Raw genomic sequence first — 15,151 nt, 5'->3', positions numbered from 1 at the left:
ATCTCTAAGATCCCTCCAACTCGAACCATTCTGTGATTCTAAGAACTAATATAAATTTTTGATGCTTGGTTCCACGGGAAGTCCATGTGCTGATTCTTCATAGCTTCAGTAAAAAAACAAAATTCCCCATCCTGGAATCCACTCTGGGCAATATGTTGTTCAGGAAGCTACATAATACCAACATGCTCTGTATGCTGTTAAGCCAGTAGGGAAATACTGGGGCAAACCACCTTTGAAATCCCAGTCTCCAGATTCCTCCTAGAGGGTACAGAGAAATGCCTGAACACACCTGGGATGTACAGCCCTAAAACCTCCACCAGCCTTTATCAATGCATTAAGTAATTTTTGGTAAATAATAGTGAGAGGAGCACTGTCCTTTTCACATAAAACCTTAGTGGCTAATGCATTTTCTCAAGATAAGGCAATTGAGAGTTCCTTTATCTGCCAGAAGAGTTTCAAGCCTACATTTTATACCAATGAGGAGATGCTTTAATCCATAAAATGAAGAAACATTTCTTGGAAAAGGAATGGGAATTCAGTCTCTTTCCTGGTGTCGTTAATTACTAATAGTGTGAGTTGTGCTTGTCCCTGCCTTCTGACTCAATTAATTTGGAATTGTTTTTTTGAAAGTAACTGTAATTTCAAGAGGAAACAGAGAATGTTGTTACTTAGAATAACCCTGTTCTTGTGGTTAAGATATTCCTGGAAAGTAAGGGTTTGAAATTAAGCGGGATGTGCTTCTCATCTTTATAGGTGGGAGTTCTCACTGTGTGTTATCTTTCTGCCCTTCTTAGGGAGGAGGAAATGTGTGTATACTGTTTTCCACGGATTAAAATACAGTGTCATCTGCCATTACATTATATCACAGATATGACTGGGGAGTTGCTTGCTTTAAGAACATTCACTGATTGAACTGGTCAGGAAGCTTTGATTGAAGTATCTGCAATTTATCATTATATATTTTATTTATAAATCATTTAAGCATGATGCTGTTCAATCATGCAATAACTTTTAAAAATCTGCATGTGTGTAAATGGTGAATTTTCAGATTTCTAGGAACTTTAGCGATCAAATTCAGAGTGTTGCAGGAGTTTTAAGTGATCTTACAGCATCTTAGGGTTTTATAGATGTACAATTTGAACTTAGGCACAGAACTGGAACTTTAAAATCTAGATCCGGGCCTAACTATCCTGTATATATCCTTTAAATATCCACTGCTCAGTCAGGGACCAGTCTTGCAGCAAAGCTGAGTGCCTTGGCCTGAGACAATTCCTGCTTCTTTAATTCTGTAGATTATTCAGTGTTACGGAAAAACAAACAAAGAATTTTTGGAGATCTCTGTTTCTGCAGACTTCTACAGAAGAAGACCTTTAAAACAAACTTCATTTCTGTGTTACGTGGGAAATGGTATGATTGTTCAGGCTTCTTGGTTACAGTTAATAATCATAAACAGGTTGTCTGAGTGAGTAAAGGGTAAGTAATGTAGGACTCCATCCAGCTACCACATGGATGACTAGCCATCACTTCACAAGCTTCGTAGTCTACTATGACCTGCTTATTTTGCTGCTCTTAGTACAAGGAAGAAGAAGGTTGCCAGTAAGCCACTGTTTCCTGTTCAGTGTGGGAGCAGAATGAGTAGGGATGGAGAGATTGAAGTCTCTGACCTCACTCCACCATTACGCTTTCTAGAGCAGCTGAGTCACCATGGAAGGGAAAACACACTGTGGCACTGGAAAAGGCCTGGCGCAGCTTATGGGCTGGTCTCCATGTGCAACTGGAAGAGCTCTGCTTGTACTGTGTTAGAGCTGCAGGGTACTACTGATTATGTCCACAAAAACTATGGAGAAGGTGTTTTGGTTTTAATATTAATTGAATGAGATCTGCAATGGGAAACACTGATAAATTAGGACGTAATCAGTGCAAAAATGAAATGAATCTAACTCTGACAGCATTAACGGTTAGTGTTTCACTAATGTTTTTAGACCTCACTGTACCCCTCACAATTTTAGTGTTTAACAACTTGATAGCTTCAAGCCATTTTGAAAGCATCACAGAAACACCAAGGTTGGAAAAGGCCTACAAGATCATCTAGTCCACCTATCCAGTCGAACTATCACCGATAGTTCTCACTAAGCCATGTCCCTCAACACGACGTCAAAAATGTCATTATGTTCTAATTAAGCAATTATTTGAAATAATCACAGCAATTTTAAATTACCTTACTCCAAAAACTGTTTCTCAAGATCATCACTTAAATTCTTCCAGAGCATAGGAAAAACTTTAAAACAAGTTTAAAAATATATTTTTTGTTATGTTTCCCATTGTAATGAATTGATTTCTAGTTTTGAACTAAACTGTAGGGATAAATGTGCAGTTCAGGCATCACATGTGAAATAATGCCAAGTGAAATCACTATCTCACTTTGTTCTAACTTGACAGTTTGTGTACAGTAAGGATGGAGTGTAATGCTTTTTTCTTTTTTCTTTTTTTCTTTTTTCATTTTTCTTTTTTTTTTTTTTGGCCAGCTTAACTTTTAAATTCTGACCAAATGTTGAATGTATCCTGTTGTAGTGTTCAAATTATGAAAAACTATTGACTCTTTACTAAATCACTTTTGTGATCACGGTACCAAACATTAGATCTATCTGTTAGCTGAAGTACTGGGTTTTGTCAAGAGCTTAGCTTATAGTGCATAACATGCACAGAAGTTACTGGTCTCATTTTTATTATGCTAGAACAATTGAAGAATCAATAAGCAGTTTTCTGTAGTCTCAAAGGCAATCTTAAGTGGAAGAAAGAAACAATAAACAGAAATAAAAATCAACTTAACAGGGAAAGAAATGAAAATAAAAATCTACTTAACAGAACACTTTCTATTTTGTCAAAATTGAACTTTGTATTTCGCGGTGCTGTTACACTCTAGGCAGTTTTCCACTGATCTGCCAATAAGTCACACAGTCTTCCAAAATTCAGAAACATTGTTAGGTAAATCAGAGATGTGCCCCTTTCTTTTTATCTTGTTTCAGAGGTTTAGTTGCTTCAGTTTCCTATGCACTCCTATGCATAAAAAGAATTTTATTCACTGTGGTGAAAAAAAGGGGTGCACTACAATTTGCTTAACATTGCACATATGTATTTTTGCTTTCTAAAGCTATTTTCACTTTTAAAAGCATTGACTTTCCAGGGTATATCTTCAACCTTATCTTTTCTCAGCATGGTATTTGTTGCAAGTTTGTAGAACTAATTGTTTGAATATTTGTGTACAGTTAGGATGATTTCAAAGATTTCATCTTTTTAATTAAGAGCAAATTTGAGTGGATAATGGAAATGGTTAGCAGTATATATGCAGAAAGAATTAAGTTTACTATATTTGAATTTCTGTATAGAGTTAGGGTTATATAATAACTTGGTTATCAGATTCTCTAAATAAGCATACAGCTCATCAGTATTTAACTGATATAATTTTTTTGTTCAGCTTACCATGGATACGGTCCTATGACAGAATGCCCACAAGGCTACAAGAGGATCAATGCTACGTTTTGTCAAGGTACGACAGTGTCCACAGCTGACTGCATTTATTTTAAGTACTGTTTTTTTTTGTGATAGATTCAATGATATTTATGACTTAGATGATTGAATCTAGTCTATTTATTTGTATTTGGGAAAAAATGTTGGGATCGATTTATCCATGTGTGTGTATTTGGAAAGAGTTAAATGTGTGTGTGTATGTGTATATATATATATATATATATGTATATATGTACACACACACACACAGACACACACACATTAAACTCTTTCCAAATACTGACAACACTATAGAGTGTCCTTTGCTCCAGAATAAAAAAGTTTTAGAACTTCTGTGCATAATTTTCATTTTCTTTGATGTATGAAATGACTTCATAAGGATTTGCTTACTTTGTTTTTCAGTTTTCATTAGAAATGCATATTCTTTCAATTGTTTTGCTAAACCGTGAGCCTTTAGATTTGCTCAGTTAAGTCAGATGGAATTCACAACAGAGAATAATTCCTATAACTGTCATGCTATAGAGCTTATAGAGAATGATTATTTTGGACTTCAGAGGTGAGATGGAGCAGTACTGATGGTAGCCAGATAATGTCACTGGCAAGTGAATATGAAAAACCATGCATATCTGGCTGCTATGTAAAGGCTACATACTGAAGAATGCACATGGGGCAGTTCTATGAAGTTAGAGTGTATATGCTGCATTACTTTGAAGATTATGCCTTCTATCTCCAGGCTGTAAGCGCAAAAGTTATCAAACTCAAGACATAAAGGGGTTTGGAAGCTGCATGATGAGTCATGCAGCTATACTGAAAAGTCTCAGGGTATTCAGATTTTCCCAGCCTATGGCATCTATGCCTGAGGAAACTAAACAGATGACTGGACGTATGCTCCTTTCTGCATTTCTTGGAGGTACTGAACTAAACTATCAAGTGAGCGTATAGGAAAACGTTTAATTTCTTGTGCCCTGAGAGAAGTCCTGTGATGTTGCTCTTGAGAGAGAGATGGAAAGGAAGGGAAACGTGAGTTCTGGTGTGGCTGATGCTGACCTGTGATCCAGTTTATTAGTTGCCACTGCAACCATGAAAAGTCACCCAACAAGTAGCTGTGGAGGTGGAAAGAGAAAATGAAGAAGTAATTGGTGTTAAAGGATACACACAGGCACTTTGGAAGTAAAGTTAATTGTATTTAACTGAAAGCTCTCTTAGCGTGTAGATGAAGAAGTGGTACGTCAACCTGCTACAAAAATAAATTATTTTTAGAAAACAAAACAATATGGTTTGTATATCACTAAACACATAATTATTTGTTGCTGCTTCCATTGCAGAGACAGATGTGAGCTGCTATCTGAAAATTGCTCTGTCAGGCTTGTTAGCCTACCTGCTGCTCAACTCCCTGCCTAGTGGTTTACCAGTATGCAGAATAGGGGCACTTGGAGGATTGTGAAAGAAAATTGGGTTGGATCAAAATATTGAGAAACTAAATGGAGGAGAGCTGCAAATTGCATCTCAAGACATTGTTCCCTGATCTGCAGAGAGAGATTATAACATTCTTCTAGTAAACAGAAGGACTGGGGAGATTTTGGTGGCATCATACTGAGGATGACTGCAAAGTGAAAAAGTGGAGGTGACTGTAAGGCATCCAAGGACCACCTTTTCTTATGTCAAGTGAACAGGTGGCGAATATATTTCAGCCATTTCAAAACTGTCTCAGTCTGTATATTAGCTATGCATTTTTTCAGAATATGTAGAAGAGAGGATATGAAGTGTCTGAAAGGTAACGTTGTGCACCTGTACCATCATACATCCCTCTGAACATGGTTCAGGCGAGACAGGATCTTAAGATATCTCCAGTTGTTGAACCCAAAACTGATCAATGTACACATGGCATTCCTAGACAGCAGCAACCCAGCAGACATTTAAAGCAGAATAGGGCATTTGATTCTTTTTAAGATTCTCCTACCTAGTTGTTGACAAACGTTACTAGATGGAAACCAAGATCCCAAATCAGGGACTACAGACAGAAAATGGTCTGATTCCTGTGTGCCAGAAGTAGTTTGCCAGGAAGAAAAATGTTTCCAGGAAGTTGTTTCCCAGAGCAGCGACAGGCTGACAGAGAAGGAGAACATATGTTTCTGGGTAGGAAGGAATTCAGTCTTGCCATGGTATTGTGTGGCAATAGAGCAGTACCTGGTAGGCTAAGCATTGTTTGTTTTATTGGATTTTGCTAGTTTTATCCTGACAAATTTTTGTACTATATAACTAATACTGCAAGAAATGTTAGACTTTAAAGAGTTTGTTTTATTTCTGCTATCATTATCCTGGAAGAAAGAGAGCTGTAGACTCTGAATGTAATTGTATTCGATGCATGGAAACTTATAACAGAGTTTAATCAGAGAGTGGGAGTCAGATAATCCCACTAGGAAGGAGACTGATGATTAACTAAGGATGGGAACAATTTCTTAACTTTCTGGAAAGGGCAGAGGTGATGGCTGCTACAACTTTCTCACTTTGCAGTATTGAGACTTGGGTGGTTTCTCAGTAATTTACTCACCAACATACTCTGAAAATGCGGTACAAATAAGGAAGGACTAGAGGGAAGGAATGCCCATGAAGCAAAGACAGGATTAATGGATTACCATTTTTCTCTCAGAGGGTCAGGATTTTGACCTTTGAGCAGTCATCAGGAAAACTAGCTTCATCTGTGAGAGAGCTGCTTGCAGGGTATATTTCAGTCCTGAAATAGCCATTAATGTGTGCTTCTCAATGGCAAAAATGTCGTTTTGTGTTTATCTGAAGCAGACACATTTTTCTAAAAGAGAATGGGGCTAATGAAGAAATAGCTCTCTGTCTCAAGAACTTGAGCAAAGCAGCAGCAGCAGTAACTGTGAAGAGAAAAATGTTTAAGCTGCTGGCGAGGGAGTGTTCATTTTTTTGTAATAACCGTTATAATTAAATTGGAAAGGAGCGGCACAGCATGTTCGTATGCAAGTATACATTTTAATTAGATTATTCTTTGCTGAAAGGGTGTGCATGCTGTGCCCATGCTCAGAAAGGGCCAGCACTGCCAGACCAAATAATAATGGGGATATATTTCTGAATCCTTGCCTGCAGCTTAAAGAGAGTGCTGTTTTCACCTAGATGTCATCCAACTTTCACTGCCTTTGAAAACTCCAGCCTAAAAGCCTAATTAACCATTTGTTCTACATTGGTTTTGCAGTCAAAAGCCTCCTTAGTTTACAAAGCCTGTGTGGTATTAGCATGATTAATAACCAGATCCTGATTTTTTTTCCTTTCAAGTGAGTGAGTTAAAGTAATGAATCATTCTTCTCTCTTATGTATATGTAGGACAACAAAGAGCCATCTGTGGGTATGTTAATTTGAACAGTTTAGTATAATTGCAATCAAGAAAGCTTTTTTCCCCTCAGTAATTATCTTTTCAATTGGATGATTTATTACATGTACGCGCCTAGATGCCCTTAGGCTGTCACTGAAGACAAAGTAGAGTTTATCAGAGTTGAAAGTTCTCTGTCAAAATACATACACGGTCCTATTTTCTGGTTCCCTGTTTAGAATTATACTTACTGTTTCCTCCTTCTGCTAATGGTTTTCTTGGAAAACTGAAACAGGATGAAAAAAACAGCTGGTAAAAACAATTTGGATTACTTTTTCAGGAAACTAACGTGTGCCAATAGAGCACTTTTAAAAGTCTTATCTGGAAGGACTGGAAAAATACCTGAATATTTGTTGTTTTTCAGTGAAAAGAAAGTTGAACTTTATTGAGAAGCTCTCATTTGCTTAAAATTCAATGTAAATCACTCAAAGGAATTAGTATTTATATGTTATTGGATCAAATTCTGCAATGAGATGCACTGGGGACTTGAAGCTTTTTTCCCTTGATTTCATCATGGTTTAGAATAGATTTTGAAGGTGTGTTCTGTCCTTCTACATTTGTCTGTAAAATACAGTAATTTTCTTTCTTTTTCACATATATAGATTTTATTGCTTAAAGGAGACTAGCATCAAAAAATGCTAATTAATGTTGCTTAGTTACTAAGTTAACAAACTTCTTTCAAATAAGTTATTTTTTTATGTTAGTATCGTGAAATAAATATATCTCCAGAAACTGGGCTGGGTTATTGTTTGGACATTGATTATGTGTTTGAAACGTCTGGCTCTGCAAATTTGTGTTCCAGTAAATTCCACACAGAAGCACAAAATGATTTGGATTGATTTCTCCTGCTGTTGTTCTGTTAGCACACAGAAATCAGCAGGTCATTTCCTAGAATAAGAAACTGTTTTTTTTCCCTGTAATTTTTAAACAATATTTTGCAAAAGTTTCATTGCCAACCAAACCCTGTTGTTTGTTTCTTTTACCTAATCTTGTTCTCACTAATCAGATTATTATTGAAACAATGATAATAGAGGCAGTATACCCTGAACATTATATATTTCTTGAAATTGAAGATTTTGTAATGGTTTGCAATGTAAGTTACAGCTGAAACAGTGTTTTCTGAGATGTCAGTAGGTATAGTTGTAACTCAGGATTGTAAAGGGAATAAAAGATTATGCCTTCATATTGCACATATTTGGAGACCATTCAGTCAAGTGCCACTCCCAAGGAAGTTGAAAGTATATTGAAATTGAGTAGAACTTCCCATAAGTTATTATTCCAGTCTTAATTTATAGTTTCAAATATTGTACATATTGAAGACCACGTATGAAAATCTTACTAAATATTAAATTACATATTACATATGTATAATACATAACAATATTACATATTACTAAATAATGTTCAGTGGCTAATTGCTAAGTCATTGCAAATTAAGTCACCCAATACTTTGACAAGTGCTAATCAGTATATAATTGAACTATATGGTTTGCTTTACTTAAATGCAGCAAAGTGTCTTAAGAATCTGGGGTTCTTTTTGAAAGGCAGGTTGTTTGCTTTGCATCAAATGCAGATAAGTGTTTTCCATTCAGTTTTATTACTTAGCTATTTAAACAAAGGCCAGTCTGCATACCTCCAAGAGGTTTTGAAAAAATTAGAGATCTGATTTCATAGCTAAGTGTAGAGGTCCCCCTTCAGAAATTTACTTTTCCATAGTGGTTAGGCCTGGAATCAGATGTGGGTTGCAGATGTTATGACTGCTTGTGTCCTCTGGCACCCAGCACTTGTGACAGAGGATATGAGAGAGCCTGCAATACTTGTTGACTCCTTCCTAGCCACAAGTTTGTCTGAATATTTCAGTGCAGCTATCAGGTCTGTGGTGGCCTGAGTAGGCTTTCTGCTTCTACAAGTTCTATTTCTTGGTCAAGTATTTATAAGAACATCCTGGATATCAAATTGTCCTAGCTGGAGCTGTAGCATATTTAGTTTTTATGCCCTGTCATCTGTGCGACCCACTTGACTCTCAGGCAGGGAAAAAAAATCCGACTCAGGATTATTTGAAAAAGGTCTTCTAAAATCTGTGGTCAGCTGTCTTATCTTTGGACAGCTGCCATGCCAATTCACTAGCTTTGCATTTTGATTTTTTTTTTTAATTGACAAAAATAGCTTTTCTCTCAAGTTGTGTTTCTTTGATATTCAGTCCACTTTTATTCTGAATATAATAAAAGAAAAATTGCATCTTAAGTTAAATGTTTACCCAAAGCTAATTGTTCATTTAGTACTAGCAGAAGGAACTAGATTCTTCTTTCTTATTTTCAAACCAAAATGCAGAATTTTCTTACCTACAGAACTCAGTGAAACAAACAGGGCAAGTCAGCATTTGGGAAAGGGGGAATTGGTTTCATAGTCAAAAAAAGCCTTAGAAGTTGTGAGGATAGAAATTATGTTCTTCTGTTTAAGCACTTTGTGCATGATGTGACTTTGAAAACCAGAACTTATCATTGTCTTTTGAGGTGGATTTGTTGAGATTGTTACCCAAGTCAAGTACCAAATATGTAAAGTAGAAAAAGCATTGTACAAAAATGAGATCTTCTGTTTCAAAAGGGAGATCAATTAATACTGAATGACTTCATAGTCATTGTTAGCCTTTTTTCTCAAGTTTTTATGTGTCTTAATTCAATATATTGTAGAGGTTTTTTTAAATCCAATTTTGATAGCTGCTACTGTCATCTCAAAGTTATCAGTACCTCCTGTAAAGGTTGACTGCGTTCTTCATATGAATGGCAGCAATGATTTCTTTCAAAAAATGCTGGAAAAAAAAACAAAGCAAAAAAACAAAAAGCAAACAAACAACAGCAAAAAAAAAAAAAAAAAAAAACAACAACAAAACCACAACAGACTATCTCCGTTTATATTTGCTTTGTTATATTTTCAAAATTTGTGTAGTAACCTCTCCTTGTTTCTTGAACTTGCAGACTATATTTCTTGTGCAAAAATATTTTCTTTAAAACGAATGCTGTAGATTTAAATCACATAGTCTCACATGATTACTGTTTTGACCAGAATGCATTAATAAACATGGACATTCAGTTCTAGAATTTTGTTTTTAACTTAAATGTTTAAGTGTGGTTAAATACTTTAAGCTGTGATGATTTTGATGAGCATGAATTCAGTGCATTAAAAATGGAGATGAAAGAATGAATTTCATTTTGTAGGAAAGAATGTTTCAAATTCCATTAAGTCTGTGACCAAATATGGGCCTCTGTTGCTATCTGAAAAGGGTAGACAGTAGACAATGTCTTTGCTCCTCCAAATGAGCTACAAGGCTGAAGAGGGAGCAGACGGCTTTACGCCACCTTAGTGCTTCCTGTGATTCTGCATTAGGCCAGCTGGGTCTGGGTGGTCTGAAGAGCTGCTATAACGGTTAACACAGCCAAAACTCAGTGAAGTCCTTTTGCTAAATACTCTTACATCTGGAGGCTGCCAAAGGGAAATGCTGCAGAGCTGATATTCCAACCATCAGCTTATGCATGTTGGTCTCCAGCAGAACAGCTCTCTGCTAATCAACTAATCCCTCTGCAACATTTAACTTGGCTATAGTGGACATCAGGCTTGGTAGGCTGTGTTGAGCTGTTAATATGTCAAAGGCTGTTAAGCTGTGAAGCATTTTTCATTTTTGCTTGCAGAAGAATCCAAATCAAGTACTTCAATAAATGGGCAAATTACAAAGGAGGCTACTATAGCTTTATGATGCACCATGCTCAGTGTGCTTTACGGGAACCAGGCAAAGCATCTTGTTTCAGCAGCGACAAGTCTCTGGGTGTAAGTAGGCACAGGAATTTTTCTTAGGGCTTGGTGTTTACACTTGGCATACTTTATTATCCTTGGAGAAGGAATACTCAGGCTACATCATGGTGTCATTAATCCTGGAACGAACCTGAAATGAATCACTTCCTGAATGCAATTGAGTTAGGCATACCATTGCACGAGGAAAGATAGGAGAATTTTGCATGTAGATTTCCAGTAAAGAGCTGAAGTAGTGTCAAAGAACAGCTGTTGCAGCCCCAAGAGTGTTTTGACCTACTTTAGAAGCAATTGTAGCAATTAGGAATGCAAGCAGAAAATGAGAAGGTAATACCTCCTGCAATATTTCCTCCCTTTCAGCACAGATTTTTTTCATCCGCTGGCATACAGGAGAGAGAGGGTGATTCTACTGCACTGCGACCTTTTGTACACAATATCTATACAGTAGCCAGAGGAAGACTTCCTGTTATATCATGCCAACTGCTTTTTTAAAAGTTAAATACCTCAGAGCAGAATTTGATGACTTTTCTAGCCTTCCATCCCTTTAGAGTATCATTTCATGTATTTTCTTCTCATTTGTCAGTGTTCCCCAATGTGCAGTTCATCTAAGCGAGCTGAATAAATAAATCATCAAATTATATATTTGAGGAATAGAGCCTGGCCTTCAGAATATAGGCTGAGATGCTGAAAAGCCACAGGGCTTTTTTATCTTTAAGCAAGGAAGAGCTTTCGGAGAAAAGTAAACAAATAAAGGTTAATTTTTATTTTATTTTATTTTATTTTTCTTTCTCCTGTATTATTCAGTCCTTCCCTAAATCACGGTTACTGAAGAAAAGAATGTGTTTTATGATGCCTGCACTTAGACTAGCGAAATTGAATTTACTGTTGTGATGTGCACAACATGTAATTCCAAATGTGTATATGTGATTATGGCTAAAAACAGGTCTGTTCTTCATATAAATCTGTTAACGATTTGTGGGATAGGATTCTGGTGATGTGCTTTCAGAACACTTTTGTGTTTTGGGGTATTTTTAATGTGATTCCTTTAAGATTACTTCCCCTTGAATCTTTTTAGAAATCAGCAAGGAAAAAAAAAAAAAAACAAGCACAGTAAATAGTATTTCATTATTTTTAATCCAAGGAAATTTTCCATTTGATATTTTACTTATCCATTCATTTCCATCTTTTAGTTACTAATATATGTAAAAGTTTTTGAAGATGAAACTATTTTCAGATTCAGAAAAATGTTGTATGGTAATTATCATTTTTTGTAACTAAGTCAATGTTAGCATGTGCTTGTGTAAATGTATAACACTTTAAACTGTTCTCATCTTCCTCCTTTGCTTCTGATAGATTTTGTGGTTTGTTTGTTTTTGTGTTTTTGTTTTTTTTTTAAGTATGAAACTAACACTTGTCATGTAAAGAGGCAAACATTCAGTTAAGAAGTGGCAGTTACTTTTTTCCCTCAGGAAATCCAGCAGCAAAGTGATTCATTAAGGCACTGCATTTTCTAAGAGCAGGTTCACCTGTCACTTAGTAGACCTGTAAAGAAACTGTGGAAAAAAAAGGTGTCTAATGCTAATTGTTGTTGGGAGAGTTTTAAGTTCTTAGTGTGGAAGATTATGAGATAGGCCAACGGCATTTCAGGTGATTGACTTGTGGAGAGCGTGGTAGCTGACCTCACTGAATATCAAGATGTTTGCTTGGATGAGGATATAGAAGGAGCTGGGACTGTATGCTAATCAGTATGCTACTACAGCATCATTGTCACTCTGGTTATGGTAAAACTTTTGTACATTAGCATGGGTATGTGAGAGTGGGATCACCAACAAAGAACTCTGGGATGGCACATGGCTTCCACTGCCACTATAACAGAGGTAAAACTTTAATTTCTTGTCAAACACTCAGGGAGAGGAACCACCTAATCTAGGAGTGCAGAGTGTTAAGGACCTCTCCCATGTGTTTGGCATGCATAAAACTAAATCACAGCAAACAGTAAGGCACAGTGTAAAATGACATTGCGTCATTGATGCCAATGGAGTTTATACTCATTGAGCAGGGTCAAATCGTTCACTTTGCCAAGCAGCAACTCCAACAAAAATCAACACTTTATCAATTCCTTAATTATGTGTAACAGCACCTACTGTGAGAGACTGTGGTAAAGCCATGCCAGGTGCAGTGTGGAAAAAGCTCCTCACATAACATTTTTTCTCTTTCACTAACCAAGACTTTTTACCAGTAGAACTTTGTCACTTCTTTCATTGAGACCTGAACACAAATATTTAGTTGGTCTTTAGAAACTTTCATTTACATATGTGTGGTTTGTAGTAGCACTGTGGAGATCCTTAAAATATTTCTGCTTCGTAGATGAATGTTCCATTAAATCCCTTCACAAATGTGCTATCATTCTGTACACTACAGCAAAAGATCAGACTTTAAAATAACTTCTCTAGCTTTTACAATGGGGCAAACTAATTCTCATTGTTTTTAAAATCCATGTATATATGTGTATATATATATATATAAAATAGATGGATTTTAAAAAATAAAATCTTTTAATTTTGGAACCAGATTTCTTTTCTAGCTGCCTGAACAAGTTGATTCCAATGCAATTTGCACAGCTGGACTGGCTGGCAGGTGGTAAGAAACATTTTGGGTTGGTGACATTTTACAACAGCCTGAAATGACATAGATAGTCTGAAAGGGATTTTTCCACAAATAGGTTCTAAAAACTATTCTCATGTTTTTGGAATTGTTTTTTGTTTGTTTGTTTTTGTTTATGGTTTATTTGGTTTTGAGAGGGAAAGTTTGAAATTTGTAATCCAATTCTGCCTTGTTTCTGTTTAAACCCTACATAGGCTTGCGTAATTCAACATAGAACATCAGCTCTAATTCTGTGAACTCATCCAGAAAACATGACTTGGCAAAGACTATAATTAATATAATTAACCTAATTATAATTGAGTTCAGCTGAGGCATCAAGAGCACACACAATGAAGGCAACATAAAAAGTTAGACAAATTTAGCAAGAGGAATGTCCATACCAGGAACTGTGGAAAGCTGTGGAAGGAAATTCATTGCTATTTACCTATGTTTTAAGCTGAGCACATGGCAGTGCCCACATTAAATACCAATAATAACAGAATATACATGAGTGGTCTCTGTACTACAGACAATCCAAGACAATATTTTTAAATGCTAGACATTCAAGAACATTTCCTCTAGACATAATTTTAATAGAGACAGTAATGGCAGCATCAGTGAGGTTTTTTTTGTAGCACAACTGAATCATTTGGAAAGGAAGATGATTGTGTATTTATGAATGACAAGGAGACCGCTACCTCTTTGCAATTTAGACACCTTAGCAAATCATGGCATGGAACCTTCATTATTAGCAGGCAAAACTGTAAAATGTGATTTTTTTCAGAGTACTGCTGATGCATTTGATACATACCAGTGCCTGCTTTTCTCAGCTGCAACATGGCATAAAGTTCTGGGCCATTATTTTTGTTTGTTTATTTGTTTTAAAAGCATTTTGAGAACTTAGAATTTCAGGACTGATCTGAGGGTGACAAGACACTGGCATTGCTGCCCAGAGAAGCTGTGGGTGCCTCGTTTCTGGTGGGATTCAAGGTCAAGCTGGATGAGAACCCTAGGCATCTGAGCTGGTGGGTGGGAACACTGCCAGAGAGTTGGCACTGTGGATGGTCTTTAAGGTCCTTTCCAACCCAAGCCTTTCTATGGTCTAAAACTCCAGTAGATTTCTACAGTATGTAGAAAATTCAACAGTGGATTTTGAGTGTTTCAGTATTTGCTTTATATTAGCTTCTAGGTATTTCATAATAATATCTATATCTTCCTTATTGAGCCTGATATGTTGAAAATGGAGAGTACAATACATGTGTTCTTCCTAAGAACTTTGCAGCAGTGTCAATATGTTTCTATTTTGGGATTTTTCAAGAATGTCTTCAGTTTGTGGACTGTTTTATTTAGCTCATTCCCCTTAGTAGTCACAGAAAATACAATATTGAAACAGCGATGGTATTTCCTTTTGGAATCAGTTGGCACTCTGTAGATTCTTTCAGTCCTGTTACAAGATTTCAGGACAAAATAATGAACCTAATTAGACTAAGCAACTGAGTAAGCTGTCTAAAAATTTTCAAGTGCATTAAAAGAAGTCCAGTTTACATCTTCTGTATAAGTGAAATTCATAAACAATATACTGCTGTGCTTATATGGGATACCTTCCTGCTCAAAGATTGGACACGTCAAAGCATAGACTGCTGTAGTTAAACATCTTTAGAGTATTTCAGCAGTTTTTTTCTTCTCTTTTTCCTTTACCATTCTTCTTTTTCAATAGTCTGCTCCCTCTGAGGTCAGAAAGTCATACAGTCTGGGAATTTCACTAAATAATTCCTTTGAGGCAGA

At 36.3% G+C, this 15,151-nt stretch overlaps 1 protein-coding gene across 1 annotated transcript in view; it reads left to right on the top strand.

The window, feature by feature from the left end:
• Window positions 1–15,151, top strand: part of LTBP1 (latent transforming growth factor beta binding protein 1) — a 183,653-nt gene that overhangs the window by 99,950 nt on the left and 68,552 nt on the right. Inside the window, 1 exon segment of the mRNA XM_085219514.1 lies at window positions 3,476–3,547. Within this exon segment, the coding sequence (XP_085075640.1) occupies window positions 3,476–3,547 (72 nt within the window).

The sequence above is a fragment of the Meleagris gallopavo genome, chromosome 2, assembly GCF_905368555.1.
Source record: "Meleagris gallopavo chromosome 2, MGAL_WU_HG_1.1, whole genome shotgun sequence".
Lineage (NCBI taxonomy): Eukaryota > Metazoa > Chordata > Aves > Galliformes > Phasianidae > Meleagris > Meleagris gallopavo.
Note: the sequence above shows the minus strand (reverse complement) of the source record. Positions and strands in the feature narration are given on the sequence as shown.